This window comes from Amblyomma americanum, chromosome 1, assembly GCF_052857255.1.
Source record: "Amblyomma americanum isolate KBUSLIRL-KWMA chromosome 1, ASM5285725v1, whole genome shotgun sequence".
NCBI classification, from domain to species: domain Eukaryota; kingdom Metazoa; phylum Arthropoda; class Arachnida; order Ixodida; family Ixodidae; genus Amblyomma; species Amblyomma americanum.
The window spans coordinates 186,661,229-186,684,851 of NC_135497.1; the positions used below are offsets into that span (position 1 = coordinate 186,661,229).

Below are 23,623 nucleotides of genomic sequence, written 5' to 3' on the forward strand. Positions count from 1 at the left end.
TCCAGAAATGGTACATGCTGCCCTCTCGTGACGGTGCAAGGTATCACCGGCAAAGGTGGGGTTTTAATAGAATTACAAATTTTTTTCGCTACTAAAATTTTTTATCCGTATAATTGAGGCAGCATTCCTAAAATCGTCAGACGGATCCAAAAATTAGTACATTTTACGGAAAATTCGGAATAATAGGCAGGTACCTAACCAGCAGAATTTACATCTAATTGCCTTGGCCACGCCTTCGAAAAACCTTTGGAATGTCTTTGATACCCTCTATACCTCCGAAAACTTTCACCTCATGGGATTCAGTCCTCGGTAAAAGGATGCTCAAGCTCTCTGCCCTTTCCATCCAGAGATCGCCCTCTCCGCTGCTCCTCCGCACGCAACTTGTTTTCACCCAAGGGACCCATGCCTTGTGAGCCTCCACGAATTGCTTCCCACACATCAACCATGTGCGCGTGCGCGCGCGCACAGGCGCTCGCGTGTGTGTGTGTTTTTGAGAGACAGAGAGAGAGGGGGGAGGGGGGAGTGCTTGGCACGTTTAGTTCGCTAGCACTAAGCGTTTCATGCTTCACCGGTGGGCCGTGGTAGCACCGCCCATCGCAGTGCAGGGGCGCATCGCTTAACCGCTGTACCTCTGCTCCAGGAATGGTATGAAGACTGACTCTCAGGGATCTATGAGTGCAAAGTAGAGAATGAGAATGTCTGCATTTATGGGGATGTACCCATTAACACTGTCGCGACATGCCCTTAGGGCGAAGCTTATGTGCCCCCCCCCCCCCCCCCCCCGGGCCACAGTTTTGATTGTTTGAGGTACCTAAAACTGTGATTATGATGCACATGCTACTTCTAAAATTCACTGCCTCTGAAAGTGCAGCGACGATTTGTCCGGGCTCACTACTAAGGAAGGCCTTCTGTACAATCCATTACAGAGCAGAAATTAAATCGGATAAAAAAATGTTCCCCGTGTTACATGTTAAAATATGTGTTACGTGGAACATATATTTGACTTTCTATGATCAAAAATATGTTCCACGTAACACATGTTTAACACGCTGCTAATGTTTTGATTGCAATTTAATAAGGAATCGGTTTGGGGTCAAGCTTTACAGAGTAACGCTGAAGCATTAAAACTACTTGTGCATACGCGAAGAACTGAACAAGCGTCTTTGTGTTCCTTACTATGAGAAGCCGCAGTTTTTGGCAAAGTCAAAAGACAAATGGGAGCGTGTCGTCATGGAAGCCTTTCACATGGGCACCTCAGCAAATTGATTAAGCCAGACTTCCTTTTCATTGTCATCTAAAGAAGTTTCATATTTTGAAGGATTCGTGTAGGTTTCAGAAGTTGAAAGACCATTATGAGGTGGTGCCATTGCAATGTCGGGCATTAAGTGTAATCACGATGCCATCGAGTGGTTTTTCAGAGCGCTGCTCTTATGCGCCAGTTCAGGCTTCCAAGTCGCAGTCGTCGGCGTTGTCGGCGTAACACGCCGCCTGTCAGGTGGCGTGTTAATTGTGGCAGGTAGTAGCAGGGCGAAACGCCACCCGCCACAGCGAGAGCGGAGGAATGGACACCAGGAAGGCGGCTGCCGCGGGCAGGTCCCGGAGGGTGGCTGGCAGCATTACACGCCATCTGCCTGTGCTAGCTTGTGCTATGCTTCTCGCCACCTGTGAAGAGTTGCGCTCAAATTTAGCATTACCGACTGTCGTAATTGTCTCTTCAGGTAAACTTTCGCACTGTCACAGTGGAGGCGTCACTCATCCTTAAGACACTGGCGAAATAAGCGTATGTTGAGGGCTTATGACGGCAGCGCACACAGAAGAGGACTTGCGTGCTGTGAACGAGTGGCGAAAGCTGGTGCGTTGGCAGATGGTTCGTTCACGGCTTGGCAATTACGACACGCGAAGCTTCATTGGGCCGGAGCCTGAGGTCACATCACGAGGAGTACCTGTCACTGCATGGGTGCGCTTCGGTGGCTTCACGCAATTCAAGATAGCGAAGGGCTGCAGAAGCGCGGCGTGACGGCGACCGCTTTTAACAAGGCGGATTTAAGACTGGGACGGTGACAACAACCTCCATCTCAGCACGTGTAAACTCCTCGGGAACAGTCTCGATCTGCAATCTGCATACCGCTGCACACGCCGTCAATAATCCGGCCTTCTGTATCGCAGCAGGTGCGCGTGGAGCAGCAGCGAATTAATGAGGAGCCTTAGGCGACGAGGAGACCGATATATCACAAACACACAACCATGTTGGTGCGGCAAATGGCCATCTGCCAACATCTGTCCGCTGCCCAAATTAAGGATGGCCAGGCGTTGCTTCAGCGCGTGCTGGTGACTTAAGAGCGGCAGCTCATTCTAGTACAGGTAGGGGTATCCAGCCTCTTGGGTCACGACAAGCGCGCATGAAGGAGTGGACGAGACGTGAGCTGGCGGCGACGGGGAGGAAAAAGCGCCACACAGCGCCATCTGGGCCCAGCAAAGCGAGGACTCTCGTGGGGATTTCAAAGCACCTCGGACAAGTTAGGCGACCCACAGACCGTGCAGGAACAAGCCTGTTCCCTCCTCGGCGACTAACACGAAGTTGCTGTTAATGTTCTCTCTCTCTCTCTCTCGTGTGGATGGCGGCGCGAATGAAGGAAGTCCAGGCGCAAATCCATACTGCTGGGGCCAATATTATTAACGCGAAAGCAATATATGGCTCACTTTCAGGCTCATGTCCCCAAAACGTGTCCGCAAAATATGGGTCCACAGAAAACGGCACCATGTGACGTCACGAGTTGACGTCATATCATTTCACGTGACGGATTGCAAGAGTCCAGGCCACGTGAAGAGTGAGCTACATGCCGGTTTTAAGAACATGCCCCAATCCCGAATCCCTAATCTATGAAGGTGTAAATGAAATCCCAGCGATGACATCACTGGCTGTCTTCAATGTGGTGGCAGCATTCCCGACTACATTCGCACCGAATTTCTGAGCAACCGTTCGTCGCACAGCTTTTCAGGTGTCATAGCATTTCTCTTTGTATATAACTTACATGTATTATTCAAGCTGGAGGCTAGCTTGCGACAGGGATTCGGATCGACGACATATGCACCTTCAATTGCATGCTAAAGCGCGGTTGAGGTGTCCATCGAGATGTCGAGATCTGAGAGCTGCTGGGCCCTTTCCTTTCTTCAGAAGACATGCTTTAGCATTCCTACACGCAAGCAGACGTAAGTGTCCTCAGAAGTGTTGGATGTGAAGTTTAATGAGCGACCTCAATCATTATTACTGCCATTCAAGGCACTGTCTGTTCACAATTGTGAACACAGACTGACGAAGCGGATGGACCTTAAAATTCTTGACACCGCTGTCCCCCTCGCCCTCCTCACGCTGCCCTTCAAACGTTTCTCGAAACCCAAGGAACCAGACAGGTACCGCACCCAAACTGCACCAGAACAAAGGAATAGGGCAGGCGACGGTACGACGCGGCACAGCGATTTGATTTGGTTCGGCTTATGAGGTTTAACGTCCCAAAGCGATTCAGGCTATAGGCGCCGTAGTGGAGGGCTGCGGATAATTTCGACCACCTGGGGTTCTTTAACGTGCACTGGTATCGCTCTAAACACAGGCCTCTAGCATTTCGCCTCCATCCAAATGCGAGCGCCGCAGCCGGGATCGAACCCGCGTCTTTTGGGTCAGCAGCCGAGCGCCATGACCACTGAGCCACCGCGGCGGTGTCCACACCGATTTGTACACTTAAAAAAAAAATAAAATATCAGTGTTGACCCGCCCTCAGGAGTTGTACTACTTTTAGGAACGCAGCGGACCGACGCTAGAAACCGAGAGGGAAAGAGCGCTCGCATTTTTTCGCCCGCGAAGCCTGCACCGTCCGTGGATGAGGCGGGGCCAGTGACGTCGGGTCATGTGGTGTGCCGTCCTCTGCTCGAATTAGGCGATTTCGTCCATCGGCTGCATACAGCTTTATTCATAAATGGCGAATAGATTGACGGTAGATATTCTGTCTGACCGAAGCTTTGAACTTCGTTAGTAGTCACTCATTATTTATCGAAAAACAAAGTCTACAGCACAAGTCAAACTCTTTGAAAATTTCTTTTCCGCAATCTTTGTGAACTCAAAAGTGACGTGTGCCCCTTTGGGTGTGTGCTCAGACACGTAGTATACTGCTCTGTAAAGGCGCCACCAGGGTGCATACTGGCTCCTTTGCTTTTCAATAATTTTGTTCGCGACCTGTCCACTATTATCATCAGATCCCGTATGCTTCATTATGCAAATGATGCTGAGTTGCTCTAGCCTGTTTGCGATGTCGGCAATTGTGGGACACTGCAAAATAATGATGCAGTTCAGATTAATCCTGCCTAAATCTACATATGTATCGTCTGCATGTTCTTTCGTCAAGTCATCAACAAACAACTGTTGTTGCATGTTAATGTAGTCGTACCTCGAAAAAAGAAAGAACTGGCTACACCCTAAAACAATTGATAGCAACGTAAATAGACAGTGGTTTTATGGGGGTTTAACGTCCCAAAGCAATACAGGCTATGAGAGACGCCGTAGTGAAGGGCTCCGGAAATTTCGACCACCTGGGGTTCTTTAACATGCACTGACATCACACAGTACACGGGCCTCTAGAATTTCGACTCCATCGAAGTTCGACCGCCGCGGCCGGGATCGAACCCGCGTCTTTCGGGCCAGCAGCCGAGCGCCACAACCACTGAGCCACCACAGTGGCTTATAAATAGACAATAAAGTAAAAAATCTAGACAACACTCGACACGTTTAATGTTAAAACGTAACCAAAACAAAATTGAAAAACTACCAGTGACAAGCCATAAAGCTGAGAGGGAATGTAAAAGCACTGAGAGCAAAACAAACCGTGGAAACACTAGAGCTAAGCAGAACACAATAAGAAAGTCAAATTAGTTTGAAAGGAAAGAAGTGGGCGTGGCACGGCTACGCATTTTATCTAGCTACTTGCGTCAAGATATTTGTTTCTTATGCATTTCAAACAGGTAACACGTAAAAGGCATATATAACGCGTGCACAGTAGGAGGGCTGACCTTCGCTGTGCTGCCTGAAAAAGTTACTGATAAATATCACAGCTAGTCCATGAGTGGGGCCTTAAATACGAAAATTTTCGCGCATTTTCAGCCGTCAGAATCCTCGCAAATAGAGCCATAAAGCTGCTCGCCAAGTGTGCTTGCTCCTGAGTTTGTTGATTCAATATTAAAATGCGCAATTTGGCGCGACGGCAAGCAGATGTGAATGGATGGGACGTCGCGTCCACTTGGTTTTGCTTGTCGCCTGTGCAGCTGTGAATTGTGCGATTTTAGACTGCTTCAGCGAACTCATATATACAGGTGCAAGCTTGTTGAGAAACCTGCCGACACGCACACGATATCTGTCTCAGAATGAAAAAGTCTTGCACCGGCACCGAGTTTTTGCAGATCGGAGCTTCAGCCAGTGCACGGTGAAGAACACATCTAGCATGTTTATTCCAAGAGCACCCGTCAAATATTAAACAACCATTTCTTGAGAAAGGAATTTGACCGTTGACCGAAATAACATGGCGCGAATTCTTAGCGCTGGGCTAGCTTGCGTTATTTTCGAAGTAATAGAATGCCGCGCAAAGACAATGGGTTAGTTTGCGGATATGGGTCATCTGCCGTGAATGTACGCTGCATATTAATGCGAGAAAAGAAAACAGACCATATTCCTTCGTGTATAACTTTTAAAAATGGTCTGTGTTTCTGGGTACCACAAAAAAAAAATAAGATCGGCAGCGTGATGGCGTCAACGCTGTTTTGGGAAAGCACGCAAAGAGAGCAGCCTCCATCGAGCTCGCGTCATGCGAAACGGGGCAGCAAAACAAAGACAGTTAGGGGAGAAGATATTGACGCACACAGGATCACGCAATGGCTTCTCCTGAAACAGTGGCGTCCGCCGGAATTTTCAGCGCATTCAGCGAAAGCAAACCGTGGCCCCGTTGCGGCCGAGCGCACGCGGGGGCCGCCATTGTGCGCGCCTGCATGCCGCCATCGACGAGCAGCCATGACAGTCGTACTCTGTCTCTTCTTGGGCGCTTCTTTCTCCGGCGTATCGCTCTTTTCACTGGTTTGTTGCTGCCAGAGCCTTTCGTTTGATCTTTGCCTCATCCCCGGCGAGCGAGGCCGCTGGCGTTTTGTCGGCGGTGTCCGCCCTTCGCCGTTTTGCCTCCATCCTCCTTGAATTGCTTGACGTTGCCTTCTTTGAACAGCTATTCTTTCTTCCCTTGACGTAACCCCCACTACAGCGGGCACGAGACAACCCCGCCTCCTCCGATGGCGCCAAAATTTTCGCGCGCCAGAAGAGGCCGCCGCAAAGCGCGCGCGCCAGAGAGAGGAAGAGCGCGCTGCAGAAGGGAAAAGAGCGTGAGAAAGGGCGCGGCCGGGCTCCCGACTGGCGGAAGCGGGAGCAGGTGAGCGCCACCGGGGGGCCAATGGCGGCGCGCCTCTCTCTCACCTGCGCCCCGGGCGCTCGCCATTGGCTCTCCCCATTGGGGACGAGTCGTGACGTGCAAGCTTCTCCCGCCATTCTCCTTTCTCCAGCAGCTCCTTTCCCTTTTTCCAGGGAGGAAATTCGTGCCGACAGGCCCAGAGGAACGGGAAACGAAGGGATGTAGGCGAGCGGCAAACTTCAGAACGTGGGGGTGGGGAAGGAATGAAAAGGGGAGTTCGTGGCGTCTTGAGAAAACTGAGCACAAAGAGCGAGAAGGTCGAATGCCTTCGCCCTCTCCCTTTTCTTCCCGAAATTCTCTCCGCAGGCGCTCGCTCGCAATCGGGCCAGCCGTCCACGAACGCCGCTCGAACGCGCCTCAGAAAGCGGCCGGCGGTTCCAGACGGGAGCTTTCTCGCTGTCCAGGTGAGTAGCGTTATTCTCGTGTTCGTATTTGCTTAACTGTTCACGCGATCTCCGGCTTTGCTTTTGTTCTCCTCCCTAGATTCTTAAGCGACTTTGACGCTTTCGGGAAACCGTCCTGTCACCTGTTACTTTTCATGTGCATCTCTCAATTAAATGGCTCTGTAGAACAGTTTCTTCAGAAGATAAGTAAAGCGACGGCGAAGAATTTATCCCTCATGGTACCACCTTGTGTGATTGCATTGCATTGCACACGTTGACCACGCTGTTCAGTAAATGCTCGTAAGGTTTACGTCTTGGTGCAATATCAAACACTTCGACAGAGACGCTACAAACAGTGCGCGGCAATAGATTTTCACCTATTACGATAAATGCGCCAGTAAGCTGCTGTTTCTCTGAGAAGCTTTGTGTCAGAAAAGAGAATATGGGACCCATAAGCAACTTATCCTACCGCCTCAAATGCCCTTCATAATTTCTCCGCTGTTAGCTTCAAAACAACAATTGTCGGTTCTGTCGTTTAGAGTAAATCGTCGTCGCGAAGTGCATGCCCGCACGGGTAGATTTTAGCCGTTAATTATCGTTCCATGGTAGTTCAAAAACTATGTATTTATGCGCTTGGTATTTATGCAGCGTACGCTCCTGCTTTCTTCTATTTCATTGCACACGAAGTTCTTACTTTCATCTGAGCACTCCTTCTAGAATAACTCAGAAAGAGTTAAAAGAAACAAAACAACGCTGATGAACCCGCACCTGTGCGCATGCATGCAACGGTGGCAGTTGCCGCACTTCCATCGTATGTTCTGGGCGCCTCGTAAGAAGGAACGGCGGAACAGTTTAGCGTCCCGCCAAGTTCTCTGGTCGGCTCCAGGCGGCATACAGAAAGAGACTGCGCAGCCCCTTTCTGTATGCAGCTGGTGGAATTATGGCACGTTCAATGAGTGGCACGCGTGTGGTGATGTTTTCGCGCACTTTAACGAGTCACCTAAAGTTAGAATAATGACTCAAACTTCACCTGCATTACATATGTACGGTGGGGCTTTTTGTTATGGCACAGAGTGCTTTGAAAAAACGGCCACGTGGCGTGCAGCGCTTAAGTGACATGAGCGTTCTCATGTGCTTGTTTACACTCGTACTGTCTTCAAGGATACACTTTGACTTGTGACTCCGGCTACCAGAGTTGTACAGATCGATTGCCGCGTAATCCATGGCATAGTACTATCAAGATTTTCTCATGACTTCAACCGACGGATCCCCTACACGTTTGGTAAATATCAGCACCGAACACCGTTACTCTAAGGGATGGGTGCTGAATTCACAGTTAGCTATTTGCCAACAAAATGGAAAATAGATGTAATAAATGCTCCAGGTTTGTCGCAGCTCAAGTAAAAATTACAAATAGCCCACGCTTAACAAGCCTAGGGTAAGAGTTTAAAGGTTTAGAGCCCAGCGGGCTTGCTTCTAAGCCATGTGTCATCCGTGTAAGCCCTAACATTTGGAGCGGGGAGGACCACAGTTCCTCTTACGCCCACAAAAGATTACGACCGCTGGGGTGCAGAAAGAATTACACAGTGTGGCCCAGAAGCAAACCTCCCTTGGCTCCAAGCTTTTTGCAAAGGGGCTACCTCGAGTTGCAAAGCTGATCTGTCACTGCTGGCTTCTTAATATACGTCAAGAAACCAAATAATTATATTTGTAGTTCTAAGATTTTCTGTTAACAAAGGCTGCCTATGCAATTTACTCAAGACAAGACTCTGTGTAAGACCACTGCAACGAAAACACCTTCGACGGAAGTCCGCCTCGTTGGGTTTGAAAAGTTGAGCAATTTTCACTCCAACCAATATTATTGTAGTAAAACGGAAAGTTAAGATTGTTGGTAGGTCACGGCCAGAGTTCGTCCCGTCTTCTTGCTCGTCCCTTGTCTTTTAGCGCTGTATCTACGAACAACATTTATTAGCAGCCCAACGCTTCGGGACCAACTCGGTTCCTTCTTCAGGGTCGACCGAGAGATGAGCGAGCAGCAGCCGGCTGGGGTGACATGTCAGTTGCAGGATGACTTGCAACCGGCTCCTCGTAAAGCGTCTATAGTAGATACCCAAACTGAAATACCCGAAAAAACAACAGCATTCGACATGTAAAGGTAGCGGTAGTCGCGGCGTTAAAATAAAGAAAAAAGTCTGGCTCCAACAATGGATGCCAGTATCTCCTCATATCCAATTTAATCCCTTCGACCCTGGTGTCCCCATATGACGACAGTATTAATTCCAGAGCATTCCTCGGCTTGTTTAGTGCAAAAACCCCGCAGTCATCACAAACCCGTGGCCGAAACGCGGCACGCAAATGACGTCATCACCCCTCCTGGATCAATAGGCCGCCGACGTTCCCACCGCCATGTATCTCAAACCGCGACGTAAGTGTCCACTGACCCAGGGAGTGCTTTCCTCAAAATCAATAAAGTGTAAACCTTTCGCTGGGTTTCCTCAATTTGTAGGTGGATCCCACCGCCTACTCACAGCGCGACTGAGGTGTCCAGTGAGCCAGTTACACCTGCTCCCGTATTTACACATCATAAGAATTGCTTAGGTGCCCGATAATTTACTTTTGAAGACTAATACTGATGAAAGTCGCAAAAATCGATAGTGAAATTGCAACGGAAAAGCCCTCTTATTGAAATGGGCTCAAGTTTTCCCTCTTTCATGCTTTTCGCTCTGCTTCTAAACAACGAAGATGGCGCACGACAAAAATCAAAGACGCCATAAGATGTGCAGTCTTTGTCAGAAATACACAGTCCAAGAGATTTGCTTTCAAGCCGTGTAGCGGAGCTCTCTAGCACATTTGGCAGTCCTAAGCTAGGGTCGAGGACGCGAGTTGCTCCCGACTTCGAGAGATTAGGGTCGCTGAGGATGCAAAACGAGCCACGTTGCAGGGCTCAGGAGGGAACCCCTTGAGTTGCATATTTTTCACAAATGCTTTCTTAATTACTTTCTTTGACGTGCAGGCCATTTAATTTTTTTAGTTTACTGAAGACGATGACACAAGTACAATCATTTTGTCCTGATTATAATAATAAATGTACCGCACGATTATTTACATGTCCTAATATGAGGACGCCAGGGCACGGTGGTTAGCCTGTCGCACAAATGAAGCTAGCAGAAGACTTTTGATAAAACTGGTCGACTTTCTTATTTAAAACAGAAAAAAAATGCACCTCACCCTGGTTTCTTTATGAGAAAATGCCCTGGAGTGGGTGTGCGAAAGTAGAAATTAAAAATATACGGAATTTAGTTGAAGATGCAGACATAGAAAAAGAAGCAGAAGTAAAGGATGACGAAGGTTCACTGGTAGAAGCAGTGAAAGATGGAAAAGTCGAAAGCTGGCCGTGCTCGCATTAAACGGGAGTGTAGTGGACGCAAGGGCAATAAATTAGCAGCATTTGTCAGCATAGAAGGATGAGAAAGTGATCATGTTGTCCACTGCACCCACAGAACAGACCAAGCCAATCCCCCTTGTGGGTATGTGCCATTTTGTGAGGGGAACAACGGCAACAACAGGCCAAGCTTTTCTGGGTGATCAACGGAGGAGGAAGTTCGGTACGAGCAAATCGGCTACTGGCTATTGACGGCTACGCAGCAGAAACATTACAAGCTAGAAGGTTTCACCGGAGCCTCAGGATAAACTGGAATAAAGGATATACAGGTTCGTAGCTGTGCAACTAAAGGAACACTTCTTCAAATATAAGCCTGATAACGCAACACAACATTCACATTGCCCTCGCACTTTTAGCGCGCCACTGAAACGCGTGCAGTCAATCTGTTCTTTCGGCCTGTTGGGCTAAGGACAGAGCACAGAGAATCGAATATAAATCGAATATTTCCGCGAGTATTCTCTACTTGTGCAATTTTTTGTACAAAACGAGTGTTCATGCAAAAAAGCGAAGAGCTAGCATCAGTGCTACCAGTCATCGGTTTAAAGTTCTAGCTGTGGAAAGACAGAACCTTGAACCCCACTAGGCGGCACGCATCCTGAAGTCAGTACGTCAGCGCTATCAGTGCCATATCATATGCAGAGGAAAATTACCTTTTGCTACTGATGACGACAGCGCACAAGCTGCAGAACTCAGTCGAGAATGACCAGAGATTGAGTCATGGCCTCCTATATCGGGCATGAAGGCAGGATTTTCTAAACCTGGCGCGCTGCCCAATACTGAAGGCCATTTGTATGCATTATATATCAACTACGCCACACGAATGTACCGCGTCGCGGTGCTCAACCCTCCTTCTCGCACAGACCGATGACAGCAGTATTTGTACCGCATCGAAGTGAGCCCTGTTTTTGGAACTGTCGTAAAAAAACAACAACGGTGGGCTCTATTCGAGCTTCCCGCCATTAATTCGAGAACTATTCGAAAACTTGGCAAAAGATTTGATTTATTTCAAATAATTTTGAGAATTCACTATCTGATCCGATCAGCGAATCAATCAGCGAATTCAGTTCGCGGTTTAGATTTTTCTAATATTCGCGCACCCCTTTTCTATTCCAATGGCAATTCGTCTCTGATAACAAAGCCAGTGCCAGCGATTAACATTGCTTGAGCTGTCGGTCCTGATGTCAAAAAGGTTGAGGGCACACTTAAGCTCCGCCTTATAGATATGACGCGATAGCATTAACGCGTCTCTTCAGCGGTCTGGGGTCCTCTTGGCGTATCGCTTCGCAGGCACGGACACTGTTCTTTCTTTCGCCACCACATAACGCTTAACCTACCATTAAGAGTGCAATGCGGCAGCATTAGAGATCCTTCCCGCGCAAATGCTCCTCTGTCGCTTAGGTTCTGCCTACATGCCCATATGCGGAATTGGTCAAGCTCTACAGTCATAGATCGCGAGAAGTCCTTATGCCGTTCCTGGAGCAGTGGTGCCGCGGTTAAGCGATGCACCACTGGCTGTTTCAAACACAGCCACCAGTGGAACTTGTGAGACCCAGATTGCTCTTTCCGAGCAACCTCTCGCGACCAAAATTAATTAAGGTGCCACCTGCCACGGTTGGCAGTTTGCACACAGTCCGTTATGCAGGTTGCCACTTTCCACGGGGGACAGGTTGTGATGACGTCATAAGATCATGTGACAGGTGGCTCTTAACGCTATCGCGTTAGAACAGCAGCTACTAAAGCAAAAAAGGGGCGACGTAATGAATAGGAAAGCGAATCGTTCTATAATATTCGAAGCGAATAAACTCCACTGACTTAACTTTAGTCAGTGCTGAGATTGCGCTCCTGCAGAAATCTTGAAGAAGAAGATCGATGTCAACACACTCTTTTTATCATCAATGGAATAAGACGCGGTGTTTTTCTTTCCTTTTAAACTTAAGAAACTAAATTTATCACTTTGTTGCTTTTCTTTTGAGCCAATTATCTATACAATGGTAAGTATATATTGCTGATTTCTTATTTCTGGCAGAAATGGTTCCAGTGGTTTACAGGGATACCGCTTTCTAGCCGCCGTCAGTTGCCTAGAAATTTGATGACCCGGCACCTGCATCATAGGAAAATAGCGCCCATAATAGTGTGCATCATTATTAGAATTTTGAGTGTGCCTAATGTATATGACTCATTCGCATTAACTATAGGCACACTTATATAGTCCTGAATGCTGGACGCATCGGACAGCTATGTCGTAAAATTCTTAGGTAGGCTTTTTCTTGGAGCCCGCTGCTGCAAGAGAGCCACGTAGTGGTATCGAGGAGAACCTCGACATCTAAACCCTGTGGAAGGTTTATCAGTGATAACAGGCTTTAAGGTAAATATTGGCAGTAGCATATTGTCAACACAAGGTTCGTCTCTGCATTCGCCTTATATTGTTTTTGCGTCACGCAAGTAAAATATAATAATAATCTCCAAAACGTTTTTAAGCCTTTGTCTTAGCCAGTGACCCTGCATTTTTAGCAACATCTCATTAATGTTCACAACAAATTATAATCGCGTTAAAGGTCCCCTAGCCACTTTTTTTTTTAACGCAGTAGGGCAAAGGCTCCCCTTCAGTGAAGAATCCAGCATCGTAGTTTGCGTGTTGAGAAAATCCGGATTGGTCGAGAGGGTCGTGACGTCACGTGGAATTGAAAATGAATAAAACATTACAAAAATTGTGATTATAAGGTTGCAACATGACACAAACCTCGTTATGACATGTACGAATGTAAATAAATTTTTTTCGCTCAGAAGAAAATTGGGGTAATTAGATGGAGATCAAACCCAGGACCATTGGGTAGCGAGTCAGACACGGTACCCCAAGGCAACTGAGGCTCGTTCGTTCGACTTGGTTAAATGGAGGCTTTGTATGTTTTATGGTACACGAAAAGAAAGAAATTAAAAAGAAAGAAATGAAATGTTATACAATAAAAAAGTGTCTGCGCATGCGAAGTGATATTCAAAGAGGACACCAGACCACTGAAAGGACCCATTAAGGCTGTTCCAGAAAAGCCCACTCAGTGAGGTTTCAAATGTGTATTTTTGGCGTGCGATATTTTGAAATGCATTGCCGATTAAGAAAACTTGAGAACTAGGCTCAGCTTTGATGCTGACGGCCTTCAATTTCGCGACATAATGTTGCCCCTTAGAACCAAACATAAAAAAGTTTATTAAATAATTTAGTTAACTGATGGTCTAATTATTATGCTCTATCACTGACATAATGTCCGCCTTGCTGTACCATTCATTTACACAGACCACACCAGCGTATCTCTCGCAGGTTTTACAATAAAAATATGTAAAGTTAAAAAAATCACCCGATATGTGTCCAGGCTTCTTTTATTTTTTCAACGGATGTCACCATTATGAACAACAAAGAGGGGAAAGCGTAGTCGAGTATTTTGCCCCTCTTTGTCTGTCCATGACATTCATTACCGAACAAATTCGAACCCATGTCCACGTTTTTGGGCGAACGACTGTTAAATTGCTATTGTTTTAACAACAGTTGCTACTCCTGTTTTACTAAAGGGAGTTGAGATTTCGTGCCCGCTCGTACTCCCCAAGAAGCAGCCTTGGAAGCAAACTTCGTTCCTCAGCAGTTCCGACTAATCTCGCTTCTTGAGAATTAAGATTTCCTTAGCGCTCATAATCTTCACATGACATCCGCATCGTCGACTGGACAAACCTGGGAAGCATTCTACACCCATGAATAAAAAAACAGGGTAAATGATCGCATTGCCCTATATATATATATATATATATATATATATATATATATATATATATATATATATATATATATATATATAAAATCACCGAAAATTGAAGAAACATAACAGGATTTAATTCACGACGTTTCGGCTGGAGGACCAGCCTTTTTCGAGTGTAGTACAACGTTTGAAACACGCAGTTTTTATAGAGTGCGCGAGGTACAAAGTTTACAAGTTTACAGCAAAGCACGAGTTTTATATATATATATATATATATATATATATATATATATATATATATATATATATATATATATATATATATATATATATATATATAGAGAGAGAGAGAGAGAGAGAGAGAGATAGATAGATAGATAGATAGATAGATAGATAGATAGATAGATAGATAGATAGATAGATAGATAGATAGATAGATAGATAGATAGATAGATAGATAGATAGATAGATAGATAGATAGATAGATAGATAGATAGATAGATAGATAGATAGATAGATAGATAGATAGATAGATAGATAGATAGATAGATAGATAGATAGATAGATAGATAGATAGATAGATAGATAGATAGATAGATAGATAGATAGATAGATAGATAGATAGATAGATAGATAGATAGATAGATAGATAGATAGATAGATAGATAGATAGATAGATAGATAGATAGATAGATAGATAGATAGATAGATAGATAGATAGATAGATAGATAGATAGATAGATAGATAGATAGATAGATAGATAGATAGATAGATAGATAGATAGATAGATAGATAGATAGATAGATAGATAGATAGATAGATAGATAGATAGATAGATAGATAGATAGATAGATAGATAGATAGATAGATAGATAGATAGATAGATAGATAGATAGATAGATAGATAGATAGATAGATAGATAGATAGATAGATAGATAGATAGATAGATAGATAGATAGATAGATAGATAGATAGATAGATAGATAGATAGATAGATAGATAGATAGATAGATAGATAGATAGATAGATAGATAGATAGATAGATAGATAGATAGATAGATAGATAGATAGATAGATAGATAGATAGATAGATAGATAGATAGATAGATAGATAGATAGATAGATAGATAGATAGATAGATAGATAGATAGATAGATAGATAGATAGATAGATAGATAGATAGATAGATAGATAGATAGATAGATAGATAGATAGATAGATAGATAGATAGATACAAAAACATCCTGACAAAAACATCAGAGAAAAACGAAAAGAGAGGTATCTCGCAAACTTCTTTCTCCTGAAGGACAATTTACAGTAGGCTGTTGAACGAAAGGGTGTTCTTGCGAGCCTACTTCAATTGAAGAAATATGTTTCTTTAATATTTCTGTGACTTTAGCTTGAAATAATTCTTCTTTTAGGTGGAGATCTCGTTCGATGCCATCAGGCACAAATCTATCCAGGATGGAGCACAGGTTGCTCATGATTGCAGTAAAATCGCCTTTCTAGGGTTGCGTCTCAGTGACAGTGACAATGGAAGTGCGGGGCAAGAATATTATTTTGATTAATGGGACCAAGCGGGGTTATTACGGGAGTCAGAATACTTGCGGATGGAGCTAAGAAAAGGTCTAGAACTCATGCGGTTGCTAAAGGTACACGCATTCAAAACTCGATGAGCTACCCTATAACCGAAATACGGCAGAACTATTAGTAAAACAACTGGATTGAGAAAAAAGTAAAGTACGTATTAGCATGAGGGTGCACAATGTTTGGAATACTCAGATCACCTAATAAAGCAAGTACATCACTGATTTAGGAAGTATAAAATTTCTAGAGAAGGCTATTTCCCCCAAAAAGTTGTCAATATCACATCCCAAAAACTAGTGGCTAAAAAGTTCTCGGTAATACATCATTACAGGTTATAAAGTTGTATTCGCCACATTTAGTCAAAGACGCCGGCACCAAATCTTTCAGATGTGTGACAAAATATTCTCTCGTTTTTTATTGTTTTTTCTTTGCACAACGAACTAATTTTTCATTTAAGACATTCTTGAGCCAAGGCTGTAGAATTAGTATCAAAGTCGTTGATTAGAGCATGCAAAATTTTTCTTCGAGCAGAAAGCAGCGAATAGCAGCGGAAAAAGCCACAGCAGTATCTGCCCGACGTCAGCCCCATGTGTGGTGGCGTACAAGTAAGACACAATAGTTGGGATGGTGATTCAGCTCAGGGCTGATTTCGCACTTGTCTCAGCATTTGCATCGAATCAGTTGCATGATTTATTAGAAATGAGCCTTCTATGACGCATTTTGAAAATACATACCCAGTTCTTTGGCTTGAGTACCCAGTTCTTTCCTCACTTGACGTTTTCGGACAGTGAAACTTTAGCTCAGGAGAAATTTGTGACTTTCAACCAATTGACAGCTTTGAAGGGAGTCCAAATGCGTTAAATTTATGTGCTGAACATTATTTTAGGGACAGGTAGTGTTTGAGTGGCAGCAAAATGACCTATGATGCGTAATATTTCTTTGCAATTTTAGCAGTTGTAGTTAATAATGTTGAAAGCATAGTTCTGACCAATCTCAGAATTTTTTCTTTGAGTCCATGCTCTTTTGCAGCAGGAATATAGGGCGTTTTGTGCAACAAGAGATATTATTGCGAAGACGAACACTGAGCGTTGAGCCGATGCCAGCACAGGGAACGCATTCTTTCTTCTATACTGCTTACCATGTCGCATTGAACTCACCCTGACATCCATGAATATGAGATGCTCAGTTATTTACAGTTTCAGTGCAGCTGTTCTTCATGTGAGCAATGTGACTGCAGTTTTTGTTTGCCACTTCTGACAGTTTATCTCTTGAGCGTTATTTGGTATGGCACTTCCTTCAACACGAACTGAACGCTCATTCATAGTTATAGTACGTACCTTCCTGCAAGCTAGCAGCCAGTTGAGTAGGGACTGGGTTGGAGCCCGTTGTCCGCCCTCAGAAACAACTGCAGAAATGCAGCAGGGACTGCATTTTGTTCGGATTCTTTTTCCAATGCAGTCCTTTGCCTATATGCCGTTGGCCAGTCCGAGATCGAACGTGAACTCAAGCAGTACACCGTGCTGCCAGTGCCTTCATGCATTCTCCCGGAGGATTGCATGAGGCTCCATTTTGTCGGACTCCAATGCGCTGCCGCCGCCACACCCGTTGGCATCAAGCCCGACGAGCCGATGATAATAGAGTTGGATAATATTTTGTCATGCCAGGTTCCAGACAAGCGGCCGCAACAAAAAAATCATCTTGGCGACGGTAGATGAGAGGACGGAGCGATGCTTGACCACTCAGTTGAACTCCGTTTTGAGAAAGAAAGATTTACAAATACTATCTCGCATCTTAATTTCTCGCATATAATTTCAGTTCACCGCTACCACTTCACGAGCATTCGCTGCTGCTGCCTCTACAACACTCGTCCCCATACTCACTTTCACCTCTTGGAGTCGTTTTGGTTCATTTGATTCTTTAAGATTTGCGTCGTGATAGCTTTACAGACTTCGAAGCCATGTTAACACTCTGGAAAACGCGTAACACGCCGAACAGCACTTGAAAGCGTCAGGACGCTCTGCAGTGTCCGATCGTCCTGGTGCTTTCAGTAATGCTGCGTTACAGCTACGCACGAACCGTCTGTACAGTGATCACGCATTCGCTGACTTTGAAGAGTAGCGGATGCTCGAATTCACTTAAAAACATGCTTCAGGGGGCAGCTCTTAGGCGCGCGCTTCTGGCTGGCGCGTCGTTGTCGGCGGCGTAACCGAGATAACTATATAGCAAATCGAAGAGCACGACGAAAAGGTAGGGTTGCAGCAGAGCGAAGGATGAACGTAGGGCGATAACGAAGGGAAGGCGAGAATGAAAGTAGAGTGGAAAGTAGAGGAAGAGGGTACGGAGGGGGCAGCCGAGGGGGGTCGCGCTCAGTTTGCACTGGCTGTTTCCTAGACGCGTTTACAGACAGCCGCCATGCTTAGAGCGCGTGCCCCAACCACCTGCGCCTAATCGAGTGCGCCGGATGCGATAACGTGCAGATACCCCCGCAACCACTCCGCTTCAGGCGGGACACATTGGAGGTTTTGAGAAAAACGACGTTCTCCCTTGTCCAGGCGAGGCGATTTATTGCGCAAAGTTTGTGGGTTCCTTAATTGTCGCACAGGTACGTGGCTGACAATGTTCTAATCAGCGTAAGATCAATCACAAAACTGCCAGTCGCAGCTTGAGTCAGTAATGAAGTGGTAGTCGAACCGTCAACCAGCACACACATTGGCCTCTATGGAGGCCGTTTGTGGAGTCCACGCCGTCTACCATGGCAACGGGTACCCGCTACTCCTCAGGGACCAGAAAACGCGGTAGAGGACGCCGCAACCGGGCAAGTGCTGCACCGCGCCGCTCAACACCACTGAGGAGTGCTCGTTCAGTGCGATAGTTCACAGGCTTTGTGCGACAATGCTTGCCATCGTACTTTAATTTAAGGGTAGCTTAATCGTCGTCCAAGTTTTCTGCCCCAACATATCGCAAAATCAAGCTGAGCTCAAATTTTGCATTAGGAAGTACCGTAGTCATCGGTCACTTTTATTTTATTTCGAAAACTTGCCATGCATCGTAAGGTGGGGCTGTCAGTATGCTATAGAAGGCGGCGAAGGCTATTTTCTTCGAGAAACCTGGGCAGGCCCCGGCTCTTGTTGTCTCTCAGCCACAGGGTGAGGTCTTCCTCCCTAGGCTTCCTTGGTCCTTTTCTGCGCCCTCTGCGATGATGGTTCGCCAGCTTGATTAACTTTCGCAGAGACAGAAAAAATGTGTTTCGAAGCTGTTCAGAAAGCTCTAGGTCTTCGTGATAATAACCGGGCATAAGTTTCGGTAAGAGCCGAAAGTAAGACTTAATCCCGGTGGAAAATAATTGGTACTTGGTGGATACTTTTGCAGTTGCTTTCGAATAGTCTGGGGCCTGAAATGTCTGCGCAAATATTAGGCAAAGCAGGCTGTCAGACCGGAACGCTTTGCTTTCTGATTGACGAAAAACGGTAAAGTTTATCTTCGGCTCTAGGAAAAGCAAAACTTTAGGCGAATGTTTCAACCAGTTCACATGTATATTATGCAGGCGCGGAACTTTGTGGTGGCGGCAGAGTTTATCTTGACACAGAGTAATAAATTTTGAAGTAGTCAGTCTGCATATCGATATGCGAAATGACCACTCTGTGCTTATTAGAAGGCATATCCTTCATCTAGCAACTCAAAAGTCGCAGCAATGGAGCCCACTCAGTACGGGGTGGCAGATGGCCAACACAGATTCTTCGCTGATGGGCTGGTATGGTTCAGGTTCTACAAGCAGCAAATGCACAGAGAAGAGATTCCTCAACAGATAGCCCAACTTGACCCTAAAAGAGTTGCTCTCTGCTTGGTTATGCAATAAAGAAATGACATTTCAGTTTCGCTCCGTTTTGCGCACATTTTGGTCTTTTACCGCGTTTGTTTCGACTGTCTTCCTGTAGATGTATTTTAGCACTTGAAACAAGTGAACCTAGGGACCGTTTGAGAATCCCCAGCTACCAATAAACTTTACAAAAATTCTTGTGTAGTTAATTATTTTTTCGTTTAAGTTTATTCTCATCTACATCTTCTTGCCCAAACGAATTAAACACAGGCAAAAGATGCTTTGACATCTGACTACGGCCTGCTCTTCCTGTGACAGCAATATACTGCGTTGCATGCAATAGAACTTCACATAAGTTAAAAAAAATTGCAGACGAGGAACTAGTACACGATCACAACAGGGACACCGAAGATACACACTCAAGTATGTTAAGACAAAATCAAATGTAAAGTAAAGGTGTCGGTAAAGCAATTCGAGATACATCACATCGCACGTATTAGTATGTTAACAAAAGAGCAAGAAGCACGATAAAACAAATTTATAGCGTAAATATGGATGGTGGAGGAACTTCCAGATGAGCTGGCATATTGATTTTTTTAGCCTACGCATGCACCAATATTTCATGGAAATAACTTTTAAGCTGGCGAATTATCTTTCGTTCCCTCATCTAACTCAGTTTCAACCCTTTTTACACAAGGGAAGGCTCCACTTGCGGACGAAGTCAGATACCGTCTGAAGGAAAAATGCATTCCAACAACGTAGGTTCTCCGCACTGTATGAAGTGTCAGTCTTCGCCAGTGCTTCTCTTCAGAGCTTGGCGTTCCTAATGGCAGCTGTGCCACCGAATATACGCCTTGGCACTCTGGGCGCATACATGTCACGGCAGGTATTCTCCGCAAATGTAGGTGAGAATGAAAGCGAAAAAAAAATGAATGAGAACGTAAATAAACAGTAACAAAGAGGGGTAATATGGGGAGGGGGGAATGGGGGGCTGCGTGAGTGGTGGTTGTTTCAGTAGCTACCAAAAGCTTATTTGTGTACTTAAAGCGTTACATCCCGCCGCAGTACCATTGCTTGCTTAATTCTCTGTATTCTAAGAATAAGCCACAAGAGCCCCGAAACATGGAGTATTTGAAGACGCGATCTCTACCCCATTGTCGACTGAAAGAAGAGCGCCCGCAAAGGCCCCACCCCTCTCTTCCTTTCCCATAATATGGAAAATGTAAGCACAGCAAAACAACGCGATCCCCATAGATAGCTAACCACATACGGCAGCAATCCACATTGTGAACGTGAGGCCTCGCTTACGCAGGTTCGTGGGGCTCAGCCGTGCAGTGGGCGGCAAGAGGGGGGCGCTTCGCTCTGCGCCGCGAGCCCACTCACGAGGAGAGCGCGCGATGCGTCCACGCGGGCGGCAGTCGAATCGCGCGTCTATAAATACACGCACGCCGACAGCGGCGGCGGCTCTCACGCGCTCACGCAAGGCCCGCCGGCCGTGTCGCGCCGAGTGAGGGCTGACGGCGGAAGGGGGTGCCGTTCGTTCGATTTCCAATACATCGCGCATGCACGCGCCGGCCACAGCAGACCCAGGCGAGCGGACAACGGTGCAGCCGCTGCCGCCGCCGTGAGCGCATAAATGTGCGTCCAGGCATGCACCGCGTTTCAGACCGCAGTTGCCGTAGTCAGCTTGCCAAGTCTGCGCCAGTGCGGCTGCCTGTCCTCTGGCACGCCACTTGCGCACTCCTCCCAATGAGGAGACAACCGCTCGAGCGTTTGGAATGAACCGTTTCCTCAAATGGGGCGCATACAATGAGCATTCAGGGCGATGTCGGTGTGCCGAATCATGACGCGAATGGAACAGCTAGGGTACTTTGGGGCGCCAGTTGCACCTCCCCAATGCGCGAACTGCTGTAGGAGTGGTTCGCGTGCGACCATAGAGGAGCGTGAGCGGCCAGTCGAGAAGCAAAGACGATGACGGCCCTTGTGTGTCGTGCCGATGGGAAATGAAAGTGGAAGTGGAGAGAGAGAGGCTGAAAGGAAGAGGAACAGGGCGTGATTGTGGCCTTTGCGCAGGTCTCAATCCCTGCGCGCGCGACACCTCTAAGGTTGGGCCGCGAGGGTAATAATGGCGGGGTACCGGATATAGCCTGCATGGTACTCGCTGCGTTTTACAGCTACCCGCTGGTTTTCCATGTTGCATTTTATGTAGCTATAAGCCCGAACCATTGCGACTACAAAACCTCGATTCGGTTGCTTTTATAAAAGTACTGCAAGGTTTTCCCATTAAGCTATGAAAGCGCTCCACATCAACAGTTGACGCGCATCCGAAGAAAAAAAAAGCCTGTAAGAAACTCTGAAGTTTGTAAGACCGGCCACAATTATCCACGTTGAATTGAGACATTTATGTTAGGAAGTTCTGGAATGGAATCATTTATTACATATTACACTCACTACCGAGGTGAAGCAAGGCGTCTTGCCTCTATGCAGTGGACCGCCCTTAATCGGTCAACATAACGCGGAACGCGCTTCGGGAGCGAAGCCTTGCTGCACGCCGACAATCGCTTTCCGCCGCAGCCCCGGAAGTGAGCAGAAAGCGTGAACTCGATGCCGCATTTACGGCGCTACTTTGACAGAGATTTGGCACGCTTATGAATAATTTCTTGAACATGGTGTTGTTTATTTTAAAAGGGAGATACCACCATTTATCGTGCGCTTACTCTTCCCGTGGAAGCACATTTACTAAACATAACAGCGACAATTTGTTTTTAAAGACGTGATAATTTAATAACAACATCACGTAATACAATGAAACAATGTACGGCACCAGGATGCACTGAAAAGATAATCGTGCTTTAATTAACGTGCCTCTGCTATGATGCCGTCTTAGGAGAACCGCGTTTTCGGAGCTGTGCTCTAGCTTTCTAGTGTGTTGAGTTGTTCAGTTTTTTAAAAGCCTTGTCACAGAATCAGCTTCAAATGAGCCAAGAAAATGAAAAATGGGAGTGTGTGTGCGTGCGGGGGGGGAAAGGGGGGGTGTAAAAGGTCCATTGCGTGACTGGCGGGTGGAGCCGTCGCTGATTAGTGCGACGGGCACCGATACAACAGCCTGTACGTGAGCAACCGATGAACCCGTTTTTATACGCGTGAAACGTTTTGCCAACCAGGCCAACCAAGCTGTGCCTTGCGGAGCGCGCTCAACGCCACAAAGAGCTTACAAAACGTGCGAGTGTGGCAACTGGACCTCTCCGGATCAGAAACTGCTCGCGCTGAAAGTGCTGAATTGAGTGCACCCGTCCGGCATGTGTCACTGCCAACAGCAGAAGGCCCTGCCTTACGACTGTGTAATCATTTTACAGCGGTAGCCATTGGCGCGGCGTTCCCCTGTTTGGCCTAGCCGCTCGCCCCCACAAAACGCGGGAGGAGGGAAAACATTTTATGACAAAAAAAAAGTTGTGTTGATTGAGCTGGTGGTTGGAGTCCTCAGTCCTGGACCCCAGTGGCCTTGGCCGACGAGCGCGCTAGTTGGACGAGCGCTCGGTGGCTCTACAAGATGACGCTGGTCAGTTGTACCTCCCACTGATCGGGAGGTTCAACTCACCAGCGTACCGCTACCGCGGGAAGGAGACATTCTTGTTACAGGTGGTAACTGCACTGTGCGTGAGATTTCAGCGATGAGAGGGCAGCTGCATAGGCATGGAGATTTCACGCGTATTCAGTATCCAAGTGTGTCAATTCTCTAAGTTCTTTGGCAGTAACGGATGCAGCCGCCGCGGTGGCTGAGTGGTTATGGCGCTCGGCTACCGGCCCGAAAGACGAGGGTTCGATCCCGGCCGCGGCGCTCGAATTTCGATGGAGGCGAAATTCTAGAGGCCCATGTACTGTGCGATGTCCGTGCACGTAAAAGAACCCCAGGTGGTCGAAATTTCCGGAGCCCTTCACTACGGCGTCCCTCATAGACTGAGTCGCTTTGGGACGTTAAACACCCATAAACCAGTAACGGATGCAACGAGCGCAATCTGATCGCAGCTTTTTAAAGGTATCAGTACTGGCTTGCAGTGTTTATGCCAGCTGGCATCGTTAGCTGGAAGCTTCCTGGACAGCCGTCGGGTTAAAAAACACGTGAACAAAAACACGGTAAAGTGGCTATTGCCGGTT

General features: G+C 46.5%; 1 protein-coding gene across 6 annotated transcripts in view; it reads left to right on the forward strand.

Moving 5' to 3' along the window:
- The window catches only part of VAChT (Vesicular acetylcholine transporter), a 213,823-nt gene that overhangs the window by 14,879 nt on the left and 175,321 nt on the right, over positions 1–23,623 (forward strand). For 4 of the 6 annotated variants that reach the window (XM_077648035.1, XM_077648034.1, XM_077648037.1 and 1 more), the window contains exon 2: positions 6,801–6,898. The exons of the other annotated variants lie outside the window; for them this stretch is intronic. In XM_077648035.1, the coding sequence (XP_077504161.1) occupies positions 6,801–6,898 (98 nt within the window). The remainder of the gene's footprint in view (positions 1–6,800; positions 6,899–23,623) is intronic. 6 annotated transcript variants of the gene reach the window in all.